General features: G+C 38.8%; 5 protein-coding genes and 5 long non-coding RNA genes across 17 annotated transcripts; 5 read left to right on the top strand and 5 right to left on the bottom strand.

Moving 5' to 3' along the window:
- Window positions 1-798: 798 nt before the first annotated feature.
- LOC124326491 lies at window positions 799-2,260 on the top strand. Its single transcript, XM_046785371.1, has 2 exons — window positions 799-1,491; window positions 1,582-2,260. Exons 1-2 carry the CDS (start codon window positions 991-993, stop codon window positions 1,789-1,791), a joined length of 711 nt encoding a protein of 236 aa, XP_046641327.1. The 5' UTR covers window positions 799-990; the 3' UTR covers window positions 1,792-2,260.
- Window positions 2,261-2,374: 114 nt separating this feature from the next.
- LOC124326837 lies at window positions 2,375-2,991 on the top strand. The gene is made up of 3 exons (XR_006915886.1): window positions 2,375-2,703; window positions 2,788-2,892; window positions 2,960-2,991. It is a non-coding gene; the product is annotated as an uncharacterized LOC124326837 (long non-coding RNA).
- Window positions 2,992-3,153: 162 nt separating this feature from the next.
- LOC124326622 lies at window positions 3,154-4,511 on the top strand. Of its 2 annotated transcripts, XM_046785538.1 has the most exons (4): window positions 3,158-3,311; window positions 3,417-3,660; window positions 3,772-4,071; window positions 4,140-4,511. In XM_046785538.1, the coding sequence occupies exons 2-4, from the start codon at window positions 3,539-3,541 to the stop codon at window positions 4,144-4,146; spliced, it is 429 nt and encodes a 142-aa protein (XP_046641494.1). In that variant the 5' UTR covers window positions 3,158-3,311; window positions 3,417-3,538; the 3' UTR covers window positions 4,147-4,511. The 2 variants fall into 2 exon arrangements, 1 of the variants encoding a protein (XP_046641494.1); XR_006915580.1 differs by lacking the exons at window positions 3,417-3,660; window positions 4,140-4,511 and having other exon boundaries at window positions 3,154-3,311; window positions 3,772-4,094.
- Window positions 4,512-7,375: 2,864 nt separating this feature from the next.
- Window positions 7,376-8,627, bottom strand: LOC124327743. The gene is made up of 2 exons (XM_046786739.1): window positions 8,145-8,627; window positions 7,376-8,054 (listed from the first exon to the last, which is right to left on the bottom strand). The coding sequence occupies exons 1-2, from the start codon at window positions 8,625-8,627 to the stop codon at window positions 7,845-7,847; spliced, it is 693 nt and encodes a 230-aa protein (XP_046642695.1). The 3' UTR covers window positions 7,376-7,844.
- A 2,467-nt stretch (window positions 8,628-11,094) lies between these two features.
- Window positions 11,095-11,816, bottom strand: LOC124326802. Its single transcript, XR_006915849.1, has 3 exons — window positions 11,697-11,816; window positions 11,475-11,596; window positions 11,095-11,411 (listed from the first exon to the last, which is right to left on the bottom strand). It is a non-coding gene; the product is annotated as an uncharacterized LOC124326802 (long non-coding RNA).
- On the top strand, window positions 11,476-25,611 carry LOC124326172. Of its 5 annotated transcripts, XM_046784857.1 has the most exons (6): window positions 11,476-11,611; window positions 11,714-12,166; window positions 12,233-12,437; window positions 12,537-12,788; window positions 12,880-13,385; window positions 17,678-17,704. In XM_046784857.1, the coding sequence occupies exons 1-5, from the start codon at window positions 11,504-11,506 to the stop codon at window positions 13,347-13,349; spliced, it is 1,488 nt and encodes a 495-aa protein (XP_046640813.1). In that variant the 5' UTR covers window positions 11,476-11,503; the 3' UTR covers window positions 13,350-13,385; window positions 17,678-17,704. The 5 variants fall into 5 exon arrangements, with proteins under 5 accessions (XP_046640813.1, XP_046640812.1, XP_046640811.1 ...); XM_046784856.1 differs by lacking the exon at window positions 17,678-17,704 and having other exon boundaries at window positions 12,880-13,482; XM_046784855.1 differs by lacking the exons at window positions 11,714-12,166; window positions 12,233-12,437; window positions 12,537-12,788; window positions 12,880-13,385; window positions 17,678-17,704 and adding exons at window positions 21,062-21,514; window positions 21,581-21,785; window positions 21,840-22,091; window positions 22,187-22,744 and having other exon boundaries at window positions 11,481-11,611.
- On the bottom strand, window positions 12,311-20,924 carry LOC124326730. Its single transcript, XR_006915750.1, has 13 exons — window positions 20,839-20,924; window positions 19,984-20,616; window positions 19,592-19,682; window positions 19,430-19,526; window positions 18,749-18,996; window positions 17,935-18,166; window positions 15,193-15,419; window positions 14,993-15,095; window positions 14,592-14,682; window positions 14,431-14,526; window positions 13,777-14,006; window positions 12,530-12,675; window positions 12,311-12,428 (listed from the first exon to the last, which is right to left on the bottom strand). It is a non-coding gene; the product is annotated as an uncharacterized LOC124326730 (long non-coding RNA).
- LOC124326175 lies at window positions 15,591-17,736 on the top strand. The gene is made up of 5 exons (XM_046784861.1): window positions 15,591-15,979; window positions 16,050-16,502; window positions 16,569-16,773; window positions 16,840-17,091; window positions 17,180-17,736. The coding sequence occupies exons 1-5, from the start codon at window positions 15,869-15,871 to the stop codon at window positions 17,647-17,649; spliced, it is 1,491 nt and encodes a 496-aa protein (XP_046640817.1). The 5' UTR covers window positions 15,591-15,868; the 3' UTR covers window positions 17,650-17,736.
- Window positions 23,723-24,020, bottom strand: LOC124326861. Its single transcript, XR_006915909.1, has 2 exons — window positions 23,843-24,020; window positions 23,723-23,785 (listed from the first exon to the last, which is right to left on the bottom strand). It is a non-coding gene; the product is annotated as an uncharacterized LOC124326861 (long non-coding RNA).
- On the bottom strand, window positions 24,425-26,629 carry LOC124326815. Of its 3 annotated transcripts, none has more exons than XR_006915863.1 (4): window positions 26,195-26,629; window positions 25,907-26,137; window positions 24,617-24,762; window positions 24,425-24,559 (listed from the first exon to the last, which is right to left on the bottom strand). It is a non-coding gene; the product is annotated as an uncharacterized LOC124326815 (long non-coding RNA). The 3 variants fall into 3 exon arrangements; XR_006915861.1 differs by having other exon boundaries at window positions 26,205-26,629; XR_006915862.1 differs by having other exon boundaries at window positions 24,425-24,552; window positions 26,205-26,629.
- Window positions 26,630-27,388: the final 759 nt, after the last annotated feature.

The raw sequence follows: 27,388 nt of genomic DNA, 5'->3' as shown, positions 1-27,388 counted from the left end.
CGCCAGAGACCAGGGGGAGGCTTTCAACGACTGCTAGAGTTAATTGGCGAACTCTCCAAGGTCCAAGGATTCACGTTTCATTTTTAAATAGTAATTTCCTGGCTAGTAAGTTGAAATTAAAATTCATTACACGACATGCCATGTACGAAATGATCGCAACCAAGTACGCTCCCTGTCACACGTTCTTTTATACGGTTACATTTGTGATTTTTCACCAGCCCTGTCGAATTTTAGCACTACGACGATAAGGAAAGTATAAAAAATGAAGGCGACTTTAAATAATAACCTTATTATTTATGATATGCAAATTTGCGTGACTTTGTAGAGGACCTGATGATGGATGTAAAATTCGCAAGGTTTTGGATTTTTTGTCAAGTTTTTAGTGCAATAGTGCCATAGACTTAGCAAGTAGACCCAAACTCATAAATAGGATTTAAAAACTTCATAATGATTAACGAAGCCGAAATGCGAATAGTCCACCACAAAGTGAGAATTAGAATTACAGTTTATTACATTCGGCAAAATATTTATCAAACGTCAGAGCAGGGGTTAGAGAGGATGTATATGGACTCTCCATATAGGTCACTGCAAACTTCTCATTTCCCAAATCTCAATCGATTCAGTCAGAGTTATTGATGATATACATCTATAACTCTGATTCGATTCTCGATTCTTTTTCAAAAGCAGGTGCCCTGTTGAGCGCGAGCCAATTGGTCAAGTCCTTTAACTCCTTTTATTTATTTTCAAAAAGATAATTCCTAATTCCCAAAGGGGCGAAGAAGAGGGTTTACCATTACCCGGATTACTTTGGCTTCTGTTTCCAACGGTAGTCTGCTGCTGCTACACGCTGTTGTTATTTGTTAACTTATCATGCCATGAGGAGAACAGAAATCTTATCCTGCTGATCATTTCTTGTTCTCGAATTCTAAAATCAAGTACTTGTTTTCTCGTAGCATTGTTATTTTGGTTGCGTTCATTGCTTATTTAACGATGTCGATCGAAGTTGATAAAAAGAAAGACGGTGTTACTTATTGTGTGACTTGGAAAACGTTAAAAAGCCTCCTATTTTCGAACAGAGAAATCGATGAAATGTTCGAACTGAACACCCCAGGAAGCAACTTTTCATTTAAAGTCTCATTTACTCACAGTTTTCAGTTCAATTTTTTAAGTTTTAGCACTGTTTGCATTGAACTGTGTTTATCGCTAATCAAATGCTCAAGCAACATTTCTAGTCTGTGTGGAGGAAAAGACGCCATCTTCAATTGTGACCATAATCTGCCTTGCTCTGTTTGGGTTACAATCAACGATGATGAAGAAAGAAGAATAAATCTGGAAAAAGCTGTTGGATTAAAAGAGTGGACTTCAGGAAAATTTAGTATCAAAACTTTTGGCAACCCCACCTTCCACCTTTGGTTGCAGTTTGCAAAACAGCTGACGCACGCCCAGCAAACACCAATAGCCGAAGATAAGGACAATGTGAAAGTTCCTAAGGTAAAAAATATTGTAATTCAAGTGTGAATAGTGTTTGCTTCAATCCCGTTTTAATATTACAATGTATTTACTATTAATTTATATCTATAGTCCAAGGAGTTCTGTCGTGGCAAGCTGATTGCACTCGAGCAACTGGAGAAAGTATTTGTCGAGCAAACGAACTGCGATGTCGAATTCTTGTTCGAAGACGAGGAGAAAATCGGTGGTCATATTTCCATCTTGGCTGCCAGAAGTCCCGTTTTCTCTGCCATGTTTTACCACAACCTTCAAGAGTCCGAGACGGGCAAAGTCTTCGTCTAAGACATCCGGCCACAGATTTTCAAGGAGATGCTACATTACATTTACTCCGGCCAGACTTTGGCTCCTTTGACGGACGCCATCGCTCAACCCCTGTTCGTAGTTTCAGACAAATACGATATCGAGGATCTGAAGGAGAAGTGCGTTCGTTATCTGCTGAGAAGCGTTCGGAAGAGTAATGCCGTTGACTTGTTGGTCTGGGCAAATCTTCATTCGGTGGAGAAAATCCAAGAAGCAGCTCTTGACTTTGTGGCTGGAAATTTCAAAACCATTTGTCAGTCGAATGAATGGGAGAACCTGATGAAGAACTATCCGGAGCTTGGATTCCTGGTGACTCAACGCTATGCAGCTGTTTAAGAAATACGCCAGCCGAAGAGTTTTGTATAACTTAAAATGGTCAGACATTTGTCGTTTATTTGTGTAATGTTAAATGTTTGAAGCTTCATCTTTAATAAAGACGATTTCTTTTTTACTTAAATTATGTGCGTTCCAGCGGTTCCAGCGTCACCACCAAATCCACATGTGTTCACGATCCTCGCAATAACAACACGTACAGCATGATACTGGACACTTAAGCAAGGTATTGGCCTGACTCTGAATTATTAGATTTCTAAGGTAATTAGAAATCCGATTAAACGTTTATTCTTCCACGGTTGACTGCTTCGTGCAGATTTGCTTTTTATCGCACGGTCAGCTAGTATGGCATCCCTGAATAGTGATTTTCACGAAATCTTTTCTTTTGGTGGTTGTTATTGCCAATCGATAATACGACGCGCTGTAAGTTAATCACATTTTATTCTTGAGAAATTAACAGTATCCTTTGTACGAAAGTGTGATGGTAACCAGTGACGTAGTTGTCCATTTAGTCTAGTGTTAACATTTTTACAACTTTTGACTTATTGGCCTAGAAAAGAGGTTTCTAACAAGGCTCAACTGTGTGCACATCATGAAAAGAATATAGATTAATCATGTGTTTGAAATTAAGCTTAGGTTGCAGAGAAATATTTTAAAAATAGCTGACTGTCCTTCAAACGGTTCGAAATGGAAAATGTATTCATTCACCGAAGAAACGAGTCAAATGACTCAGATGTCAATTGTTATAAAGTGAGTTTTAAGCCGTAACCATTTGGTATTCATTTTGATGTATTCATTTTGATATTGGTTTTTGTAGACCCATCCCCAGCGACCTCAACCTGCAGAAGGAAAGGCCAGTTTCCTTTATGCTCGAAGGTCACGGAGATCATTACGTAAAACTTTTGTTTTTTAAATTTGGTTTTTTTGTTTTTTTTTATCTTATATTTTATGTGGTGTAGAGGTTGGGTGAGAACGACACGTGTTGCACCATTATCAAGCAGGTACAATAGCCGCAAGGCTTAAGAGGTGAGGGTGAGAAAAAATCGTATAAAATGAGAGAGAAAAGGCTAATAGATATCAGTCGAGTGAGGATCTCCGACACGGGAACAACTGCTGCACTATTTGTCTCCAACTGCCTTCTTCATCGTATTATCAGTTCGCAATCATGGGTAAAAATTCATTTTAATTTCGAGTCGTGAATGAATTCTATCTTGTTTTTAGTTGTTGATTCAGTTATATTCGAAAATTTATTTTTCAGTTTGTTTATTGTAAAGTTAACTATGGCGTCGTGCTCCTTTTGGGTATTGGATCGTTGATGGCTGGGGCGACCACTGGTGTACCGATGTCTCCTGCGCATGGTTGATAACGAGCCTCGGCAGCTAAAGAATACTACACCATGTTGCCGACCATTAAAAAACATCAACACCTTCTTCCTATACCGAAGACCCCAAGTACTACAACACCAAGTCTCCAGATTATTAAACTGAAACATACTCTGCTCCATTTTAGGAAACATGGATAATATTTCTTTTTTTTTTTTACATGGAGTTACGAATCATTTCATATTTTATTGTTTGTTCATTTACTAGTTATAACTGACAATTAATGTTCAAATTATTTACTGTTTAGTCAACTGTGGGTCGTGCTGCTGTTGGGTGTTGTATCGTTGATGGCTGGGGAGACCACGGGAGTACCGATGTCTTCTGAGTCTGGTGGATACCAAACAGCAACGCCGCCGCCTTACTGCACAACGCAGTCAACATACGCAACATCTACTTACTACACCGAGGCTCACAAGAACTACACCACCGAGTCGTCTGCCCCAGCCTACTACACCGACGCTCTCAAGTACTTCTCTTCAAGCTACTACAATACTGAGGCTCCTGTTTACTACACCAAGGCCACCGAGTATTACACTACAACCAAATTGTAAATATTCTGTTTCATCATTGAGTTTTGTATAAATTTATTTATTATACTGTTTTTTAATTTGCCAGTTATTGATGAAATTAATGTGCAAATTATTTACCTCCAGCTAACTATGGTGTCGTGCTGCTGTTGGTTGTTGTATCCTTGATTGGGTCGACTACGGGTGTACCGATGTCTCGTGGGTATGGCGGAGACCAAACTGCAACGCAGCCATCTTACTGCACGAAAAAAACATATGCAATAACCAGATACTACACCGCCAAGGCCCCAGAGTAGTGCACCACAACTTATGATGTTCTGAACTGCTACACTGAAGCCCCAAAAAGTGACTCTGCCCCGAGTACTACACCACGAAGTCAGCCGAGTACTACACCACGAAGTCAGCCGAGTACTACACCACGAAGTCAGCCGAGTACTACACCACGAAGTCAGCCGAGTACTACACCACGAAGTCAGCCGAGTACTACACCACGAAGTCAGCCGAGTACTACACCACGAAGTCAGCCGAGTACTACACCACGAAGTCAGCCGAGTACTACACCACGAAGTCAGCCGATAATTCGTACTACGTTGAACCGGAATACTTAACCGATGCTCCAGTTTACTTCATTACAACCTTCGCTTTCTCCCAGATACTACACCACCAAGGCAACAGAGTATTACATCACTACTTACACTACTAGCACCTACTACACACAAGCTCCTAAGTATTTTTCTGCCCCGAGCTACTACACCACCAAGGCAGCCGACTATTACACCTCAAACTACGCTTCCGCAACTTACTACATGGAGATTCCTAAATGCTAGAGCCGAAATTTTTATCTGAGTTTATTTATATTTGTCGGTTGTCTTCATGATCATTGGTCACTGGAAATTAATTGTTGAACTTAAATGAGTAAATAAAAATTGTAATGCGGGTTATTCTTTTGCAAGACTTTGGTCGTAACTTCAAGCCTGTCAACGTTGTGGCAGGTGTCTTTTGGTGTTGAACTTTAAGGTTAGTATGCTGGGTTGTGAATTGATTGTTTCATGTTTTAGAGGTGATTACTGCCTTAGTCACTCTACATACGGACATGTTTTAGTTGTTGAACGATGATATTTCAAGTTGTGACTGTTTGGTATTATCAAATCTTATCAGTAAAAGGAAAGTGGCTGATCTTGGTATAAATGAAACACTTTGAAGTTGAGATAATTTCCAAACAAGACTTTTTATTAATTAAGAGACAATGAACAAAAAACTTATAAAAATAATTTTGTTATTTTGTCCCACCTCCACCCACAATTCCACCACATTTTACAGTCACATACACATATACATAGACATACACTTAAACTAACCAGTTGGCTGCCATGCCATACCCGTAGGTTGCTCTCTACTACTCTACGCGCCACGTCTAAAGGATCCGTGACCAAAGTGGGACTTGCCATAGCTGACAAGTCCGGGCTGACACGGTGACAGGAGAAGATCCATCACCGTATCGACAAGGGGGAACTGTGGTGCATTGCCTAACAGGCTTGCCTTGCGGCAAAGTTTGGGCTTGGCGACTCTCCGACCCCGCGGCTTGTAAACCACGAGACCGAACAGCGCGGCCCGTGCAGGGGAGAACAAAGGTGTGGCAGCCAACGGGTTAACTAACACTAACGCAATAATACCACCAATACGATGATCCACGTTGATGACGAGTCTCGGTGTCGGTCGCGATTCCACCGAGTTTCGTTCGCACCAGGAGCAGGGGTAACATCCGACAGAGACTGGTGACGATTGTTAAAGATGAGAAAATCCATCTTCTCGACGTCTCCTCTGCATTACCTGAATAAAGACAAAACAATTCTTATTAAGTGACATGCCAATAAAAGTAACATAATAGTCACATAATACATATAGGTTCATTGATCTGGTTTTTTTGCTCAAAACTTCAAAGGCGCGCTTTAAATTGCTTAAAATCTACCTAACAATATTGGGAACTGTACACATAACAAAGCTCACTTGCTAGTCTTTAAAAAAAATTCCGGAAGTGTACCGGAAGTAACCACAGCGCCTCAACCATTGAGCTGTCGTCAAATTCAACCACATATTCGTGATCTCCATGAAATTTGGGGTCGATTAGTTGTGATTTAAACGAAATCCAAAATTTGGCCAAAATCGAGAATTTTCCTGAACTATAGTTCAGGAAAATTCCCAAAGCCGGAAGTACGAAAACGTACAAAAAAAAACATGAACTTTACCAAAAATTTTACGAGGATCACGAATATGTGGTTCTATTGTGCGTCAGATCAATATTTACTAAACTACTGAAAGAAATGAGAAAACCGGAAGTAGAAAAAAAAACACATTTTTAAAAATCTAACAAGTGAGCTTTGTAGGGGAAATAGTTATCGTTAGTTATCACTAAATATTTCAACAAAATAACTGCCAATAAATGTTTAAAAAGATGTGCAAAGTAACTGAAACTGACTGTTTTGACAGCTGCAAACTTTTAAAAAGCCATCTAGCGTTACAAAAAAGAAACGTCCAAGTAAAACTTTGTTTGCGTGCAAAAAGGGCCTGATTTTGGAATTATTACACAGACACAGAGTTTAACGCAACTAGATAATAACTAGTAGATAACAAAAACCAATATCAAAATGAATACATCAAAATGAATACCAAATGGTTACGGCTTAAAACTCACTTTATAACAATTGACATCTGAGTCATTTGACTCGTTTCTTCGGTGAATGAATACATTTTCCATTTCGAACCGTTTGAAGGACAGTCAGCTATTTTTAAAATATTTCTCTGCAACCTAAGCTTAATTTCAAACACATGATTAATCTATATTCTTTTCATGATGTGCACACAGTTGAGCCTTGTTAGAAACCTCTTTTCTAGGCCAATAAGTCAAAAGTTGTAAAAATGTTAACACTAGACTAAATGGACAACTACGTCACTGGTTACCATCACACTTTCGTACAAAGGATACTGTTAATTTCTCAAGAATAAAATGTGATTAACTTACAGCGCGTCGTATTATCGATTGGCAATAACAACCACCAAAAGAAAAGATTTCGTGAAAATCACTATTCAGGGATGCCATACTAGCTGACCGTGCGATAAAAAGCAAATCTGCACGAAGCAGTCAACCGTGGAAGAATAAACGTTTAATCGGATTTCTAATTACCTTAGAAATCTAATAATTCAGAGTCAGGCCAATACCTTGCTTAAGTGTCCAGTATCATGCTGTACGTGTTGTTATTGCGAGGATCGTGAACACATGTGGATTTGGTGGTGACGCTGGAACCGCTGGAACGCACATAATTTAAGTAAAAAAGAAATCGTCTTTATTAAAGATGAAGCTTCAAACATTTAACATTACACAAATAAACGACAAATGTCTGACCATTTTAAGTTATACAAAACTCTTCGGCTGGCGTATTTCTTAAACAGCTGCATAGCGTTGAGTCACCAGGAATCCAAGCTCCGGATAGTTCTTCATCAGGTTCTCCCATTCATTCGACTGACAAATGGTTTTGAAATTTCCAGCCACAAAGTCAAGAGCTGCTTCTTGGATTTTCTCCACCGAATGAAGATTTGCCCAGACCAACAAGTCAACGGCATTACTCTTCCGAACGCTTCTCAGCAGATAACGAACGCACTTCTCCTTCAGATCCTCGATATCGTATTTGTCTGAAACTACGAACAGGGGTTGAGCGATGGCGTCCGTCAAAGGAGCCAAAGTCTGGCCGGAGTAAATGTAATGTAGCATCTCCTTGAAAATCTGTGGCCGGATGTCTTAGACGAAGACTTTGCCCGTCTCGGACTCTTGAAGGTTGTGGTAAAACATGGCAGAGAAAACGGGACTTCTGGCAGCCAAGATGGAAATATGACCACCGATTTTCTCCTCGTCTTCGAACAAGAATTCGACATCGCAGTTCGTTTGCTCGACAAACACTTTCTCCAGTTGCTCGAGTGCAATCAGCTTGCCACGACAGAACTCCTTGGACTATAGATATAAATTAATAGTAAATACATTGTAATATTAAAACGGGATTGAAGCAAACACTATTCACACTTGAATTACAATATTTTTTACCTTAGGAACTTTCACATTGTCCTTATCTTCGGCTATTGGTGTTTGCTGGGCGTGCGTCAGCTGTTTTGCAAACTGCAACCAAAGGTGGAAGGTGGGGTTGCCAAAAGTTTTGATACTAAATTTTCCTGAAGTCCACTCTTTTAATCCAACAGCTTTTTCCAGATTTATTCTTCTTTCTTCATCATCGTTGATTGTAACCCAAACAGAGCAAGGCAGATTATGGTCACAATTGAAGATGGCGTCTTTTCCTCCACACAGACTAGAAATGTTGCTTGAGCATTTGATTAGCGATAAACACAGTTCAATGCAAACAGTGCTAAAACTTAAAAAATTGAACTGAAAACTGTGAGTAAATGAGACTTTAAATGAAAAGTTGCTTCGTGGGGTGTCGATTTCTCTGTTCGAAAATAGGAGGCTTTTTAACGTTTTCCAAGTCACACAATAAGTAACACCGTCTTTCTTTTTATCAACTTCGATCGACATCGTTAAATAAGCAATGAACGCAACCAAAATAACAATGCTACGAGAAAACAAGTACTTGATTTTAGAATTCGAGAACAAGAAATGATCAGCAGGATAAGATTTCTGTTCTCCTCATGGCATGATAAGTTGACTAGCAGACTACCGTTGGAAACAAAAGCCAAAGTAATACGGGTAATGGTAAACCCTCTTCTTCGCCCCTTTGGGAATTTGGAATTATCTTTTTGAAAATAAATAAAAGGACTTGATAGCAGTAATGCAGTATAGCACTATTTAGAACAAGGACTTAAAATAGATTCCCTTCAAAAGTTGGAAATAAATCAAATATCGCTAAGATCTTATACAAGTTTATTAACTATCGATTACAAAATCTATTTCCGTTTGGGGTTGGGCGGTTTGGGCACCAAAATTTGAAAAGAAATCACACATTCTTTTTTAAAGCAGTTTTGTTTAAATATGTTTATTAGGTTAACTTTCCCTTTGAATGTCTTATTATTCAAATAGAGTCCACTTTTAATACACATGGAAGGTTCGCGATTATATCCCGACCAGGAAAAATGGCAACGATTACTTTGTCGAGTGTTTACCAAAATAGATCTGTGTTATTTTTTATCCAACAAATACTCGTGCACGTCGACAGTCATCGTGTTGGAAGCGACGTGTACCTGCCCGAACCAGCAGAGGGCGGTGATTCGCTAATCCAACTAGAACACCTGCTGCTGAAGCCTGTATTCCGAAAACGGAATAATTTTTGTTAAATTTAATCCAGGAAGTAATCGAAATACATATTTTAAAATTATAAAACATAGAAACCATCGAAAAAAATGGATTAAATCATTATTAGGATTCAAAAAAGTTTTGCATGTTCAAGAATTTGAACCTTTTATTTCAGTGAGGTTATCGTCCGGATTTTCGTAATAATCTGACTAATATAATCAATCAGTATAGTCAAGGCAGCTACCTAATTGCAACCAATTTACTAACCATATTTCGAATTTTCGATTTTCGATTTTTCGATTGGAACCATCTCGGCATCTGTGAGCCACTACTTTCGGTTAACGTAACCAAACCTCAATTATGATAGCCTTGTATTCAGTTTTCATTGGTGAGTACATGTGCCTAGTGCCTTAACCACTAGGCTATGGAGACTCACAATATATTTTAAAAAATTGCATTTTATTAAGTAATGCTACATCTCAATTTTTCTGATTTTAAGCATCATCACAGCTGGATCACTGATCTTGTGGTCATTCCGGCAACGATTTAGAAATTACGGATTCAAGCTGAGCAAGATAAAAGAAAGTACCGTCGCAGTTTCACGTATACTAACTAGCACTACGAATACAAGCGAATTCCTTCGAGTCCACTAGTCGTAGTATTATGAAGATCGAGAATGGTACAAATACAGAGTGTTGTAGCACAGGCAAAAGAGGTGACTAAAAAGGCCCATTGGTAATTAAAAATCGTATGATATAATTCTGATGACAGTCTCGAAGGAATTGAGCTTTCTTTGATTACGGGCGCCGATCGTGGGTTAAGACCGAACGTTACTTCAAAAATTGCCAAGTCGTCTAAAATAGCTAAAATAGCTATCAGTTCTAAATTATATCAGTTCTAGATCACATCTGTTCCTCTACGTTACGTTCAATGAGTTGACAACTAAACTTACTAATTTGGGGAGAAAAGACGTGGGAATAAAGAAGCGAAATCAATAGCTTAACGGCTTACCTTGCGATTTCCGAGCAGATGACTGACGTACTCCACATTAAGGTCCCCCATACCGTATTATTCTGAAACTACGAATCGGGGTTGAGCGGGAACATCCGTCAAAGGAACCAAAGTTCGGCAATGACTCTAGCCGGATGGCGGATGTCTTTGACGGAGACTTCCAAGTTCCGACATTGGCAAAACTGTTCCTTTTCTTGTAGTGTGAGAGTTCACAAGAAAATACTGATTGTCGTTGCTCGTGTTGGATCTAAAAAATTTTACAGCAAAAATAAATTCGTGAGTTTAAGGCAGCATAAACAAACAAAAGACTCGTTACTTACAAGGTGTCTATTCAGGTATCAGGGGGCTATCATTTCCCAGTAGGCTTCCATTCCCAAGCGGAAAAGAAGTCGTCAACCCTCGTTGATATTTTCTTTTTTTCTGCACAAGAACCTAACAAAAAAAATGGTTTTATTTTCAATTTTCAATAGGATATAGAAGATCAGTAGCTATTTTCAGTTCAACAGGTTTGAAAAGTTTACCATATATTCTCAACGTCGTTATACTGCTTCAATGTCTATTTGGATTTCGTTGGGTGAGTGCTGATAAGATGTCAATTGCACTGCACGGGTGTGACAAAAGTGTTAGGTTTTCTAAAACCGTCTAAACTCTGAAACTGACTTCTGGACAACAGTAAGCCCTTCCTCTACCGGCGGTTGTAACAATTTAATAAATCAAAACAATCAACGAGAAAATTACTGCAGGTTAAACCTATATAGCTTTACGCATTATAAAACTCATAAAATAAAAAAAAATCAGCTCTGTGTACTTTCTTGACTGCTTATCGAATTGACTCATGATTTACTTAAGCTTTCGATCGATAAAAGACTAAAAAAAATTCCCTTTCAATAATTCTTAAGCTCAACTTGACACGAAGCAAACAAAATAGGATAGAGTAAACTAAAGAAACTCATTAAACAAAAATTCCCCTTGCTTACAATAGATTTTATCGTAAAAATCAATATGGAACGTCTAATCAAACAATTGCGCATCACGAGTACGTGCACGGCATGCTTTTCCCTATAAATAAGAAAGGTAACTCGTCCAGAGTGCACACTAATTCCTCCGTAAAATAGTACTTACGAGTAAAATCACGACTTGAGGCAAACAGAATGTCTCTCTCACCTTACCATTTGAGTTTTTTACTTTTCGTTTGCTCGACATGTTTGACCGCAGGCTTCCCGGTCGAGGAACAACTGAACCAGCTGAGAGAGAATTATGTAAGAAAAGATAAAATTAATATTATTGTTACTATATTATTACTAAATTTTAGGATATTTATCTCATTAAATCTAATTATCTCACCTCTGATTTTGTGAAAGGTGGAACTCAAAAATAATTTAGAGTCAAAGATGGTTCAACTGGAGGCCAAAGTCGTCAAACTGGAAGAAAAAGTCCAGCATCAAGAATCCCTTCTAATTGCTTTACAGAATCAACAACCAATCAGCAGCAAATCTGTTTCTGCTATCAGTCAACCTTCTGGGAAAAATTACGTCCTAAGAACCTGCAGAGAGACCCGAGCAGCTGATCCTTCTTTAGGTTCCGGAATGTATTGGATCGATCCAGACGGCCAAGGTGTAGGAGACGATTCTATTTACGTCTTTTGTAACATGGCCACAGGTTCTACAGAGATTTTACACGACACCGAATCGAAGACCGACGTGGGAAATTGCGCTGATCCTGGTTGTTATACAAAAGCCATCAAGTACAACGCAACAATGAGACAGATTGTGGCATTAGCTGAGTTATCTAACGAATGTCATCAATCAATTAGAGTTAGTTCAGTATTTAAATTTGAATAATTACCTAATTCTTATTTAATTGTGATTAAAATTTGTAAGTACGATTGCATCAGCGCTCCGTTGGAGATTAATGGCATCACATATTCCTGGTGGGACGATAGGAATGGAAACCCGCAATACTTTTGGTCGGGAAGTAATTCCAGTGTCCACGTCTGCCAGTGCGGATTGGATGGAAATTGTGTTGAATCACCTTCCGTGACGTGTAACTGCGATTCCAGTTTACCTACACTTCTATCTGATAGCGGTGAGTGTTAAATTAAACAGAGTGTTAATTATTTTTCGCTGTTGTTTTAATAATTTAATAATCAATTTAATTTTAATAATTAAATGTTTAACCTTGAAGGAGTCATCAGCGACAAGAATGTATTGCCAATCACACGTTTGAACTTCGGTCGTACCATATTGGAGGGTTCTTCCGGCCAATACACGCTGGGAAGGTTAGAATGTAGCGGACAGATGGCCGTCACTGGAATGGCAAAGTCCTGCGAAGATTTGTGGTGGATTGGACACACTTTAACAGGATTATATTCAGTCATGGGCACTGCAATGGTGGAAAATGTCTACTGTGACTTTACTAAACTTCCCAGCGAAGCAGGTGTGTACAGTAGTAACTCAATGTTCGATTGAACCAATTAATATTCTAATGAAACATCATCATAATTATTTCAACAATTTTTTATACGAAGGTTTCGAAAAAAAGATGGGATTCGTTGACGTCCAATCAGTACCAACCTACTTCTTGGTTACGAAGAATGATTCATTCAATTCATTAAATATGTCGATCCCCTACACGTCTGAGAACCTGAACATAGGAGGGGCCATGGATTTGTCATCGGGAAAATTTACTGCACCCCGAACGGGAACTTATTTCTTCTCCTTTACCGGAATGATTGGCTTCTCAACTTCATCTTCCTCTGTGCCTTATTTAATATTAGGATTTTATTTGAACGGCGTCGAAATCGGAAGTGGATGGAATGACGAGGCCAACACAGTTGCTTCGCAAGAAGTTCCGGTAGTTGTACAATCTACGGTTAATTTGCAAGCGGGAGATCAGGTCTGGTTGCAGATTAAAAGCATTTCAGCAGGAGTAGCTTTGTATACCGTGAAATCTTTCACCGGTTGGCTTCTACAAGAAAATCTTTCCCAATCGCTGTAGAAAGTCAGATTGAAAGTTAATATGTTTCCTAATCTACACCCCCTAAATTCAATCCAATAAAGTAATAATTCATTTACCCTCCGTTTCAAATTCTAGTGGATCCCTTACCAAATAAACGATTATTATCATCAACCACCCAGTATGACGAAAAACATTTTCCTTCAGTCAGAGTATAACAACTAAAATTCATTGTGATAAACTGCAAAGCCCATCAGAACAATATTTCTTAACGTAAGTGAGTGCTAGTAGCTTACGTCAGCTGTGTCAATAGATGGGTAGTAAAATTGTGTTGATGCAAGAAAATGTGGAGGAGAAAGTATCTCAGAACCACTTCCGCTTTTAAAGTTGTTACAAGTACAACTGGGCAACGACAAAAAAAGGAGGGGAATAGAAATAGGGAAGCGAAATCAATCGTTGAACTACTTACCGGAGACGAACTTGAAAATTAAGAAATCTTGGAGTCAGCCATCATCGATGAAGTTAAAGGGGTTGGGCGGAGACATCCGTTAAAGGCGCCACAGTTCGGCCATGTCTGTAGCCGGATGTCTTTGACGGAGGCTTCCATGGTCCGACATTGGCAAAACTGGTTCTTTCCTCGTAGTGTGAGAGTTCATAAGAAGATACTGCTTGTCGTTGATCGTGTTGAATCTAAGAATTCTGACACCAAAAAGAAATTCGTGAGCGTATGGCACAAACAAACAAAGGAGTCGTTACTGCATATGCGCATTTGTTACTACAGGAGCGTTATATGAGCTATCGTGAACGCAAAAACTTTATTTAAATTCACATCTTCTCGTTTGAGGCGATCAATTGGAACATGTGCTAACGACAATGCTATGTGTTCGTGTTTACCCATTCAGGCGCAAATTGAGCTGCAGTAGCACGTCCAGCGGTTAGAATCCCACAACAATAACATTTATTTATAACGTGCCGACTGGCATGGCACGTGCTATTAATCCCAGTTCAATGTACGACAGCATTTGCATGTCTTTAAATATCGGAACAACACGCAACCATTGATGACAAAGGATTCCCGGTTAAAACGAGACGTTACACGGCGGTTGATGTTTGTTGTTTGTACCTGTCATCTGTCGGACACAATCGAAATTTCATCTTGGCCGTAGATCGGGACTGCATCATAAATGGACAACACGATCACGAAAGGGCTGGCAACCTCCTGAACAAGATTACATTTTTAATCTCGTGGTGATTATGTGAATGATTTGAAATTTCACCCCTCACCGGAATCTTTAAGGAAGCATTTCTGTGCATTTGCGTCATCCCAGAAACCTAAAAAAGTACAAGAAGATCGTTCATGAGAGTCGCCCGGGAACTAAAACAAAAAATAAATAAAAAAACAAAACAATAAAATTATCAATTTGTTGTTGATTTGGGTTAAAAAAAAAACGGCAGTCTATACTTCATTTCTAAAAATAGTGAGTCTCAGCAGGATTTCAATTATGTAAAACAATAGTAAAATTTACTACAAAATTAAAAGGATATTTGTTTTCATTCCTGTGATCAATAATCAATTTCATTCAATTTCAAACACAGATTCCTTAAAGGATTACCTCAAAGTGAGTTTAATTGAGACTGCTGAGATTACTGATAATAATGTGCTGCCATGAGTACTTTTTACTTACCCAAAAGTGTCTATTCAGGTATCAAGGGGCTTTCCTTTCCCAGCAGGCTTCCATTCCCAAGCGGAAAAGAAGTCGTCAACCTTCGTCGTTATTTTCTTTTTTTCTGCATAAGAAACGAACCAAAAGTGGTTTCAATTTTCAATAGGATATAGATCAGTAGCTATTTTCAGTTCAACAGGTTTGAAAATTGAAAAGTTTACCACATATTCTCAACGTCGTTATACTTCTTCAATGTCAATTTGCCAATTTGGATTTCGTTTGTTAAGTGCTGATAAGATGTCAATTGCACAGCAAGGGTCTCACAAAGGTGGAAGTAACAGATCGATTGGCGAACGGATTGTCAAGTTTTCTTCCGAAAGTGACGTGTGACATCTGAAAAACAGTAAGCCCTCTACCAGAGGTTGTAGCAGTTGAATGATTCCAACAGCTGGCAGATAGTTAATCCTAATTAGATTGATACGTTAAAATTTAGAACTAAGAATAACCATCAAATAAGGAGGGGGGAAATAAGCACTTTGTAGTTTGATCATCGCTTATCGATTTGACCCACTTACAAACATAAACGCGAGAGAACAAATCACAATTTTAGAATGCTTCATCGATAAAAATTTTTTTTAATAATAACCTTTGTCAATTGTTACGAAGTTCAACTATCGATACGAAGCAACCGAAATGGGTTAGGTAAATAAAATGAACCGATTATCAAAATATATCCCTTGTCTAATACACACTTTATCACTAATATTTCACGATCATAACGATTCACGATTATCATGCTGTTTTGCAAGCTCTTACTTCATTATAAATTAGAAGGTAACTCGTCCAGAGCCCACACTAATTCCTATAAGTAAAATCCCACTTTAAAAGCCAAGAAAAATGTCTCGTTTCTCACGTTACCATTTGAGTTTTTTACTTTTCGTTTGCTCGACATGTTTGACCGCTGGCTTGTCGGTCGAGGAACAACTTAATCAGCTGAGGGAGAATTATGTAAGAAGACAATTAATTTAATTTACTCGTTTCGTCAAATTTAATTATCTCACCTTTGATGTTGTGAAAGGTGGAGCTCAAAAATAATTTAGAGTCAAAGGTGGTTCAACTGGAGGCCAAAGTCGTCCAACTGGAAGAAAAAGTCCAGCATCAAGAATCCCTATTAATTGCTTTACAGAGTCAACAACCAATCAGCAGCAAATCTGTTTCTGCTATCAGTCAACCTTCTGGGAAAATTTACGTCCTTAGAACCTGCAGAGAGACCCGAGCAGCTGATCCTTCTTTAGGTTCCGGAATGTACTGGATCGATCCAGACGGCCAAGGTGTGGGCGACGATCCTATTTACGTCTTTTGTAACATGGCCTCAGGTTCTACAGAGATTTTACACGACGCCGAATCGAAGACCGACGTGGGAAATTGCGCTGATCCTGGTTGTTATTCAAAGGCCGTAAACTATAACGCAACTATGAGACAGATTATGGCATTAATTGATTTGTCTACCGAATGCCATCAATCCGTTAGAGTGCGTTCAGCTTTCAATAATTAAATAATAACGCAATCATAATTTATTTTTGATTAAAACTTACAGTATGATTGCATCTGCGCTCCGTTGGAGATTAATGGCATTGTATATTCGTGGTGGAATGATAGGAATGGAAATGCGCAATACTTTTGGTCGGGCAGTAACTCCAGCGTCCACACCTGCCAGTGCGGATTGGATGGAAACTGTGTAGAATCACCTGCTGTGACGTGTAACTGCGATTCCAGTTTACCTACACTTCTATCTGATAGCGGTAAATTTTAGTTCTTTTCCGTTATTGAATTAGTTATTTAAAAAAAAAAGACGTATCACCTTTCAGGAGTTATCGCTGTCAAGAATTTGCTGCCAATCACGCGATTGAACTTCGGTCGTACTATATTGGATGTCTCTTCCGGACAATACACGCTGGGAAGGTTAGAATGTAGCGGACACATGGCCGTCACCGGAATGCCAAAGTCCTGCGAAGATTTGTGGAGGATCGGACACACCTTAAGCGGATTATATTTAGTCATGGGGACGGCGATGGTGGAAAATGTCTACTGTGACTTTAATAAACTTCCCAGCGAAGCAGGTGTGTACAGTAACTGAATGTTGCATTGAACCAATTAATATTATAATGAAACATCATTATAATTAATTCCAAAATTCAATATACGAAGGTTTCCAAAAATGGATGGGATTCGTTGACGTCCAATCAGTACCAACCTACTTCTTGGTCACGAAAGATAATGGATTCAATTCTATAAATATTTCGATCCCCTACACGACTGAGAAACTGAACATTGGAGGGGCCATGAATTTGTCTTCAGGAAAATTTACTGCACCCAGAACGGGAACTTATTTCTTCTCATTTACCGGACTGATTGCCTTCCCAACTTCATCTTCCTCTTTGGCTCAATTTGTAGTAGGAATTTTTTTGAATGACATTCAAATCGGAAGCAGTTGGGATGATGAGGCCAACACAGTTATTGGGCAAGAAGTTCCGGTAGTTGTACAATCGACGGTCAATTTGCAAGCGGGAGATCAGGTCTGGTTGCAGGTTACAGCCATTACAGCAGGAGTGACTATGCATTCTGTACGATCTTTTACCGGTTGGCTTTTACAAGAAAATCTTTACCAATCGCTGTAGAAAGTCAGATTGAAAGTTAATATGTTTCCTAATCTACACCCCCTCAATTCAATCCAATAAAGTAATAATTCATTTCCTCCGTTTCAAACTTTACAATTTGTTACAATCTTACAATTTGTACAATCTGTTACAAATTTTACAATTTGTAACAATTGTTGAAACAATAAAGAATTATTGAATAACAATAGTTGATACAATTTTACAATTTCTTAGTAAAAATGGGCAACGACAAAAAAAGGAGGGGAAAAGAAATAGAGTAGCGAAATCAATCGTTGAACTACTTACCGGAGATGAACATGGAAAGTATGAAATTCTGGGAGTCAGCCATCATCGATGAAAGGTAGACTTGATGTTTGGGTTGACGGTGGCTGTGCTGGTCACTCGTTCGCTGCGAGCACACCAGTTGGGTTGTAAGAACCACCTGATATTGGCTGTTAAGATAGCCACGACTAATTATAAAAAGCAGTTTGTTTGCTCCACAAACGCTTTCTCCTGTTGCTTGAGTACAATCATTCTGCTACAGCATATGATTAATGGCCGACTCAGTCAACATACCAAGGTCCCCACAACTCCGCCAAAACTCATCCAGCAAAAGTGTCTCGAGGTCGACCCCCCGCCAAATATACAAACAAATTTTGTAAAGACATTTGGGACAATGGGCGGAAAATGAGAATAAAAGTACAAATAATTTCTCGGCTAATTTTGAGGAAGAAAGTCAGAAGAATATTGTAGCACTAGTTGAAAAAAAAAAAGTAGAAAAAAGAAGCGACTCGAAAAGATTGGGAACTGGAACCCATTATTCTTAAAAATTTGTCCGGAACAAAATCAGCAGAGAAAAATCGAGAAAAATAACTAACAATTTGGATGAGCCCTTTTTTTTTTTATAATTCGAAAATCTGTTTTGCATTGATGATGTCCCGTGGGTTAAGACAGAACGTTATTTCAAAAATTGCCTAACCGTCTACTTATTACTATCTGTTGTAAATTATATCAGTTCTACATTACATCTGTTTCTATACGTTACGTTCAATGGGTTGACAACTAAAGGTAAATTTGGGGAGAAAAGACGTGGGAATAAAGAAGCGAATCAAAAGCTTACCTTCCAATATCCAAGCAGATGACTGACGTACTCCAAATTAAGGTCATTCGTGTCGTATTATTCTGAAACTACGAATCGGGATTGGGCGGAAACATCCGTCAAAGACGCCACAGTTCGACCACGTCTGTAGCCGGATATCTTTTGACGAAGGCTTCGAATATTGGCAAAACAAACTTGGCAAAACTGGTCCTTATCTCGCAGTGTGAAAGTCCATGAGAAAATACTGTTTTTCGTTGCTCGTGTTGAATCTAAAAATGTTTACAACAAAAAGAAATTCGTGAGCGTGTGGCACAAACAAACAAAGGAGTCGTTACTGCATATGCGCATTCGTTACTACAGGAACGGTAAATGAGCTATCATGAACGCAAACACTTTATTTAAATTCACATTTTCTCGTTTGAGGCGATCAATTGGAACATGTGCTAACGACAATGCTATGCGTTCGTGTTTACCCATTCAGGCGTCAATTGAGCTGCAGTAGCACGTCCAGCGGTTAGAATCCCACAACAATAACATCTATTTATAACGTGCCGACTGGCATGGCACGTGCTATTAATCCCAGTTCAATGTACGACAGCATTTGCATGTCCATAAATATCGGAACAACACGCAACCATTGATGACAAAGGATTCCCGGTTAAAACGAGACGTTACACGGCGGTTGATGTTTGTTGTTTGTACCTGTCATCTGTCGGACACCATAGAAATTTCATCTTGGAGGTAGACCGGGACTGGCATCATGAATGGACAACACGATCACGAAAGGGCTGGCAACATCCTGAACAAGATTACATTTTTAATCTCGTGGTGATTATGTGAATGATTTGAAATTTCACCTCTCACCGGAATCTTTAAGGAGACATTTCTGTGCACTAGCGTCATCCCAGAAACCTAAAAAAGTACAAGAAGATCGTCCATGAGAGTCGCCCGGGAACTAAAACAAAAAATAAATTTAAAAAAAAGACAATAAAATTATCAATTTGTTGTTGACTTTGGTTTAAACAAAACAGGCAGTTGACTGACTACATTTCTAAGAATAATGAGTCTCAGCAGGATTTCAGTTATGTAAAACAATAGTCAAATTTACTAAAAAAAAATCAAACAGATATTAATTGGTTTTCATTCCTGTGATCAATCAATTTACACAATTTCAAACACTGATTCCTTTAAGGATTATCTCAAAGTGAATTAAATTGAGAGTGCTGAGATTACTGATAATAATGTGCCACGAGTACTTTTTATTTACCTTCCAAGGCTCCTAAACAGGTATCAAGGGCTATCCTTTCCCAGCAGGCTTCCATTCCCGAGCGGAAAAGAAGTTGTCAACCCTCAGTAGTTATTTTCTTTTTTTTCTGCATAAGAAACGAACCAAAAGTGGTTTTATTTTCAATTTTCAATAGGATATAGATCAGTAGCTATTTTCAGTTCAACAGGTTTGAATTGAAAAGTTTACCACATATTCTCAACGTCGTAATACTTCTTCAATGTCAATTTGCCAATTTGGATTTCGTTTGTTGAGTGCTGATAAGATGTCAATTGCACAGCACAGGTTTGTAAAGATGGAAGCAACAGATGGATTGGTGAATGGCGATGGAGTGTTAAGTTTTCTAAAAGTGACATCTGAAAAACAGTGAGCCCTCTACCAGACGTTGTAACAGTTTAGTGATTCCAACAGCCGACAGAAAGTTAATCCCGGTTAATCTTAAAATAGATTGATGCATTAGAACTAAGAACGACCTTAAAATAAGGGGAAAATTGAGCGCTTTGCAGTTTTATAATCGACTTACTTACAAAACGCGCGAACAAATTCAAACTTTAGAACGTTTTATCCGATAAAGGGCATTGAATAAAACTCCCAGTCAATTGATCTTAAAGTCCAAGTATTAATAAACGAAACAATCAAAATGGGTTAGGTAAACAAAATGAACCAAACAAAATAATCAGATATTCCCCTTGTTTACTACAGATGTTATCGTTAATATTTCACAAGACCATGGGGACGTAAAATCATGTGATTGCGCAAGGAAACATGCATTTTAAGCTGTTACATTCGTATAAATAAGACGGCGATTCGCCCAGAGCCACTATACCTGCATTAATTCCTGTAAAATCGCGACTTTCACGAGTCGACAAAAATGATTCGTTTCTCACGAATCCATTTAAGTTTTTTACTTTTCATTTGCTCGACATGTTTGACAGCAGGCTTCTCTGTCGAGGAACAACTAACCCAGATTAGAGAGAATTATGTAAGAAAAGATTATTTTTTTCGTTAAATATAATTATCTCATACAATTATCTCTGATTTTGTGAAAGGTGGAACTGAAAAATAATTTAGAGTCAAAGGTGGTTCAACTGGAGGCCAAAGTCGTTCAACTGGAAGAAAAAGTCCAGCATCAAGAATCACTTCTAATTGCTTTACAGAGTCAACAACCAATCAGCAGCAAATCTGTTTCTGCTATCAGTCAACCTTCTGGGAAAATTTACGTCCTCAGGACCTGCAGAGAGACCCGAGCAGCCGATCCTTCTTTAAGTTCCGGAATGTACTGGGTCGATCCAGACGGCCAAGGTGTGGGCGACGATCCTATTTACGTCTTTTGTAACATGGCCACAGGTTCTACAGAAATTTTACACGACACCGAATCGAAGACTGACGTGGGAAACTGCGCTGATCCTGGTTGTTATTCAAAGGCCATCAAGTACAACGCAACTATGAGACAGATTATGGCATTAGCTGAGTTGTCTAACGAATGTCATCAATCGATTAGAGTGAGTTCAGTTCCTAAATTTGAATAATTACATAATTCTTATTTAATTGTGATAAAAATGTGTTAGTACGATTGCATCAGCGCTCCGTTGGAGATTAATGGCATCACATATTCCTGGTGGAACGATAGAGATGAAAAACCACAATACTTTTGGTCAGGAAGTAACTCCAGCGTCCACACCTGCCAATGCGGATTGGATGGAAATTGTGTTGAATCACCAGCCGTGACGTGTAACTGCGACTCCGGTCTACCTACACTGTTAGCTGATAGTGGTAATTGTTAATTCTTGCCCGCTGTTAATTAGTTATAAACGTATCACCTTGCAGGAGTTATCACTGTCAAGAATTTGCTGCCAATCACGCGTTTGAACTTCGGTCGTACCATATTGGATGTCTCTTCCGGCCAATACACGCTGGGAAGGTTAGAATGTAGCGGACACATGGCCGTCACCGGAATGCCAAAGTCCTGCGAAGATTTGTGGAGGATCGGACACACTTTAACTGGTTTATATTCAGTCATGGGCACTGCAATGGTGGAAAATGTCTACTGTGACTTTACTAAACTTCCCAGCGATGCGGGTACGTACAACTGAATGTTGGATCAACTGTAAATGAATAATTCAACATAAATAATTGAATCATTGAATTTTGATCAAACAATTTAATATACGTAGGTTTCGAAAAATGGATGGGATTCGCTGATGTCCAATCCGTGCCAACTTATTTCTTGGTTACGAAGGATTCCAGTTCATTCAATTCAACAAATATTCCGATCTCCTACACGACTGAGAAATTGAACATTGGAGGGGCCATGAATTTGTCTTCAGGAAAATTTACTGCGCCCCGAACGGGAACTTATTTCTTCTCATTTACCGGATTGATTGGCTACCCAACTTCATCTTCGTCTATGATTGGATTACAAGTACAAATTTTTTTGAATGGCGTCCAAATCGGATATAGTTGGACTGATGAGGCTAACACAGTTACTGGGCAAGAAGCTCCGTTAGTGCTTCAATCTACGGTAAATTTGCAAGCGGGAGATCAGGTTTGGTTGCAGATAGCAAGTATTGCAGGCGCAGGAGTGAAACTGTACAGCGTTCCAGCTTTTACCGGTTGGCTTTTACAAGAAAATCTTTCCCAGTCGATGTAGAAAGTTAAAGTGAAAGTAAAATCGTTTGCTGATCTACGTTGAAAGTTCAAGTTCAAATCAATAAAGTATTAATAATAATTCATTTACGAAATCAATCGTGTAATTACTTACTGGAGACGACTATGAAAAGTAAGAAATCTTGGAGAGTCTAGCCATCGCTTACGGTACTTGGTGTTAAGGTAGACGGTGGCTGTGGTGGCCACTGTGAGGCGTATGCTGCGAGTACACCGAACCTCTGGATCGTAAGAATCACCTGCTGATCGGCAGTCACGATAGCCACGAATAAATGGACATTGCGGTTCGTTTGTACCACTTTCTCCAGTTGCTTGAGCAAAATCATCTCGCTACTGCGTAGGAACTAGAATCTAAAATATAAACATTGTAATAGTTGATGAAAGATTAGCCTACTGAAGCAAAGTTTATAGTGACAATCTATATCAAAATAGTAACCATGCGAGAAAAATACAATTCGATTTGAAAAAATGAGCACGAGAACGAAAGGAGTAAACTATCAGAAACAGCGATCAGGAAGGCAAACCATGGTAAACCCTCTTCTTCGCCCATTGGATATTTCTTCATCTAAATTTTTTGACTTGGTTATGCTGATAACATCAGAAATGCAGAATTAGATCAAGTACTAAAAATAAATCATAGAGTTGTAAATAAACAAAATATCCTTAAGAGTAAAATGCAATACAAGTCTAACCATTGATATCAACAACTATTTCCGGTGGCAAAAAAAATTGATAGAAACTCACATTTCTATGAAAGCACTAGCGTTAATACGAAGGCTTTTTTTAAACAAAAAAATGATTGAAAACCCCTAGGACAACATGAGGAAGACGGTCTTGGTGGGGTAGATGCGGATGAGAAAATAATTCAAAACGACGGGGGGAAAAAATATGAACGCGTAAACATAATTGCGCAAGAATGCCTGCATTACAACTCTTAGTTTCGTATAAATAAGACGGCAATTGGCCCAGAGCCACAATACCTGCAAGTAAAATCACGACTTGAGGCAAGGAAAATGTCTCGTTTCTCACGAATCCATTTGAGTTTGTTACTTTTCATTTGCTCGACATGTTTGACCGCAGGCCTCTCGGTCAAAGAACAACTGAACCAGCTGAGAGAGAATTATGTAAGAAAAGATTATTTTTCTCGTTAAATCTAATTATCTCACCTCTGATTTTGTGAAAGGTGAAACTCAAGAATAATTTGGAGTCAAAGGTGGTTCAACTGGAACAAAAAGTCCAGCATCAAGAATCCCTTCTAATTGCTATTCAAAATCAACAACCAATCAGCAGCAAATCTGTTTCTGCTATTAGTCAACCTTCCGGTAAAATTTACGTCCTAAGGACCTGTAGAGAGACCCGAGCAGCTGATCCTTCTTTAGGTTCCGGAATGTACTGGATCGATCCAGACGGCCAAGGTGTGGGCGATGATCCTATTTACGTCTATTGTAACATGGCCTCAGGTTCTACAGAGATTTTACACGACACCGAATTGAAAACTGTCTTGGGACACTGCGCTAATCCTGGCTGTTATTCAAAGGTCGTAAACTACAACGCAACTATGAGACAGATTATGGCACTAGCTGAATTTTCTACCGAATGCCATCAATCCGTTAGAGTGCGTTCAGCTTTCAATATCGAATAAAAACGTAACTTTAATTCATATGTGATTAAAATTGTTTAGTACGATTGCATCAGTGCTCTGTTGGAGTTGGAGATTAATGGCATCACATATTCCTGGGGATACGATAGGAATGGAAACCCGCAATACTTTTGGTCGGGAAGTAATTCTAGTGTCCACGTCTGCCAGTGCGGAATGGACGGAAATTGTGTCGAATCACCTGCCGTGACATGTAACTGCGATTCAGGTCTACCTACACTGTTAGCTGATAATGGTAAGTGTTAGTTCTTTCCCGATTTTATTTGAGTTAAAAACGTATCACCTTGCAGGAGTTATCGCCGTCAAGAATTTGCTGCCAATCACGCGTTTGAACTTCGGTCGTACCATATTGGAGGGTTCTTCCGGCCAATATACACTGGGAAGGTTAGAATGTAGCGGACAGATGGCCGTCACCGGAATGCCAAAGTCCTGCGAAGATTTGTGGTGGATTGGACACACTTTAACTGGATTATATTCAGTCATGGGCACGACGATGGTGGAAAATGTCTACTGCAACTTTACTAAACTTCCCAGCGATTCGGGTACGTACAATTGAATGTTGGATTAACTGTTAATGAATAATTGAATGAATAATTTAACATAAATAATTGAACTATTGAATTCTGATTAAACAGTTTAATATACGTAGGTTTCCAAAAATGGATGGGATTCACTGACGTCCAATCAGTGCCAACTTATTTCTTGGTTACGAGTGGTTCATTCAATTCATTAAATATTCCGATCCCCTACACAACTGCAAAACTGAACATAGGAGGGGCCATGGATATGTCATCGGGAAAATTTACAGCCCCACGGACGGGAACTTATTTTTTCTCCTCTACCACATTGATTGGCTTCCCAACCTCATCTTCCTCTGTAGCTTATTTATATTTAGGAATTTTTTTGAACGGCATTGAAATCGGAAAGAGTTGGAATGATGAGGCCAACACAGTTGCTTCGCAAGAAGTTCCGGTAGTTCTACAATCGACAGTAAATTTGCAAGAGGGAGATCAGGTATGGTTGGAGATTATTGGGATTTCAACAGGAGGTTTTATACATTCTGTAAAATCTTTTACCGGTTGGCTTTTGCAAGAAAATCTCTCCCAATCGCTGTAGAAAGTCAGAGTGAAAGCAAAAATGTTTGCTAATTTACACTTCTTAAGTTCAATCAAATAAAGTTACAATTCATTTACACATTCACCCTCCGTGTCAAACCCTGGCAGATCCCTTGCCAAATAAACGATTATCATCATCGACTACCCAGTATTACGAAAAACATCTTCCCCATTGTTTAATCAGTCAGATTTGAATACTAAATCATTTTGATAAATTGCATAACCATTCATAACAATATTTCTTTACATAGAACTCCGTATAAGTGAGTGCCAAAAGCCTGCGCCATCTGTGTCAACAGATCGGTAATAAACACAAGAAAAGGTGGAGAAGGAAGTACCTCAGTGAAAACCGGAACGAACCACTTTCGCTGTTAAGTTGTTACAAGTAGAATGGGGCAGAGACAAAAAAAAGTGGAGGAGAGAAATAGCGAAGCGAAATCAATCGTTGAACTGCTTACCGGAGGAGCATGGAAAGTAAGAAATCTTGGAGTTAGCCATCGATGAAAGGTACTTGATGTTTGGGTAGACGGCGGCTATGCTGGCCACTCGTTCGCTGCGAACACACCGGGTCGTAAGAACCACCTGATGGCAGTTAAAATAGCCAATTAGACACTGTAGTTTGTTTGCTTCACAAACGCTTTCTCCAGTTGCTTGAGCACAATCATTCTGCTACAGCATAGGAACTAGATCTAAAATATAACATTGTTAAGTTCAATCAAAGAGCACTGACCCAAATTGTTTTTTACATTAAATTACAATTCTTTTGAAACTTTAGAAATTTTCACATTTCCTTTATCATCGGGTAATAGTGTTTTAGCACACATCAGGTGTTTTACTTTGTCAGGTGTTTTTTCACCACAGAAACTAAAAGTGTTGGTGGGAAATGTGATCAGCGACGCACAGCTCGATATAAACATTGTTCAAGACTTAAAGTTTAACACAATTGAACTGGAAGCCACGAGCAAATGAAACGATAAATGAAGAGTTGTTTCATGGGCAGGTGTTTGGCTTAAACATATCAGCCTCTCAGGTCTCACTCATTGTTCGAAAATACCAGACACAAGTAAACATCGCCTTTTTTTTTTTTTATCAACTTCGATTGACATCGTATTTTAAAAAATCCACTGAACACATTTGTAATAAAAACACTGCGAGGAAAGAAGAATTCAAGAGCGTGGTGTAACGACCATGGTAACGACAGAGTGCAGACTAAACAAAAGTAATCCGGGCGGTAAACCCTCTTCTTTACTCTTTTGGGAATTCTATTTCTTTTTTTAAACTCTTAAATCTTTATCTTTCCACTCGTTTTATATCAGTCAGAGTATAATAACTAAAAATCACTTTGATAAACTGCATAACCCAACAGAACAATATTTCCTAGTATAACTCCTTATAAAATGAGCGCTTGCCTGCACGTCACCTGAGTCACCACAAACCACAACGTCTATAGTCTCTACTATCCGATGTCGCTATATAAAATGCAAAATCAAAAACATTCTCCTGCTTGAATACAAACATTTGCATACATTTCTCGGAAACATTGAACTCAAATACAGAAGATGTAGAGCCCAACCCGATGAAAAAGGATTTTCCCTTTTCAAATTTATGGTGCAGAAGCAATGGGAAACGCTTTCTCTCGCCAATAAAAAGAATTGAGAAAAATAAAACCTTGGATAAAGTTTCCTGGATTACATAACAGCACTCCCGCCGACGTTTCCATCCGCTGGACCGTACAGCAGTCATCCGGGCGCGCTCAATTGAACGTGCCAAGTCGCCAGCTTGTCCGTCTAAATCTCAACTTTGTATGAACTGCTCCGCTTCTAAATGTTTTCACGATTTAAAATAGGAAAAAAAAAATATATTTTTAAAAAATATTGGCGCCAAAATCGATACCGCTCAATTTCGAATTACTTTTGCAGGACTAAGTAATTAATTTGCTA

Source organism: Daphnia pulicaria, chromosome 2 (genome assembly GCF_021234035.1).
Source record: "Daphnia pulicaria isolate SC F1-1A chromosome 2, SC_F0-13Bv2, whole genome shotgun sequence".
In the NCBI taxonomy this organism is placed as follows: domain Eukaryota; kingdom Metazoa; phylum Arthropoda; class Branchiopoda; order Diplostraca; family Daphniidae; genus Daphnia; species Daphnia pulicaria.
This window is presented reverse-complemented; position numbering and strand designations above follow the sequence as displayed.

Coding starts and splice junctions, on each gene's coding strand:
- LOC124326491 (XM_046785371.1), top strand. CDS start 991: ATGTCGATCGAAGTTGATAAAAAGAAAGACGGTGTTACTTATTGTGTG. Junction 1,492..1,581: donor ACAATGTGAAAGTTCCTAAG/GTAAAAAATATT, acceptor TTATATCTATAG/TCCAAGGAGTTCTGTCGTGG.
- LOC124326622 (XM_046785538.1), top strand. CDS start 3,539: ATGTTGCCGACCATTAAAAAACATCAACACCTTCTTCCTATACCGAAG. Junction 3,661..3,771: donor CTCCATTTTAGGAAACATGG/ATAATATTTCTT, acceptor TTTACTGTTTAG/TCAACTGTGGGTCGTGCTGC.
- LOC124327743 (XM_046786739.1), bottom strand. CDS start 8,627: ATGTCGATCGAAGTTGATAAAAAGAAAGACGGTGTTACTTATTGTGTG. Junction 8,055..8,144: donor ACAATGTGAAAGTTCCTAAG/GTAAAAAATATT, acceptor TTATATCTATAG/TCCAAGGAGTTCTGTCGTGG.
- LOC124326175 (XM_046784861.1), top strand. CDS start 15,869: ATGTCTCGTTTCTCACGTTACCATTTGAGTTTTTTACTTTTCGTTTGC. Junction 16,503..16,568: donor AATGCCATCAATCCGTTAGA/GTGCGTTCAGCT, acceptor TAAAACTTACAG/TATGATTGCATCTGCGCTCC. Junction 16,774..16,839: donor TACACTTCTATCTGATAGCG/GTAAATTTTAGT, acceptor ATCACCTTTCAG/GAGTTATCGCTGTCAAGAAT.
- LOC124326172 (XM_046784854.1), top strand. CDS start 20,884: ATGATTCGTTTCTCACGAATCCATTTAAGTTTTTTACTTTTCATTTGC. Junction 20,995..21,061: donor CCCAGATTAGAGAGAATTAT/GTAAGAAAAGAT, acceptor ATTTTGTGAAAG/GTGGAACTGAAAAATAATTT. Junction 21,515..21,580: donor AATGTCATCAATCGATTAGA/GTGAGTTCAGTT, acceptor AAAATGTGTTAG/TACGATTGCATCAGCGCTCC.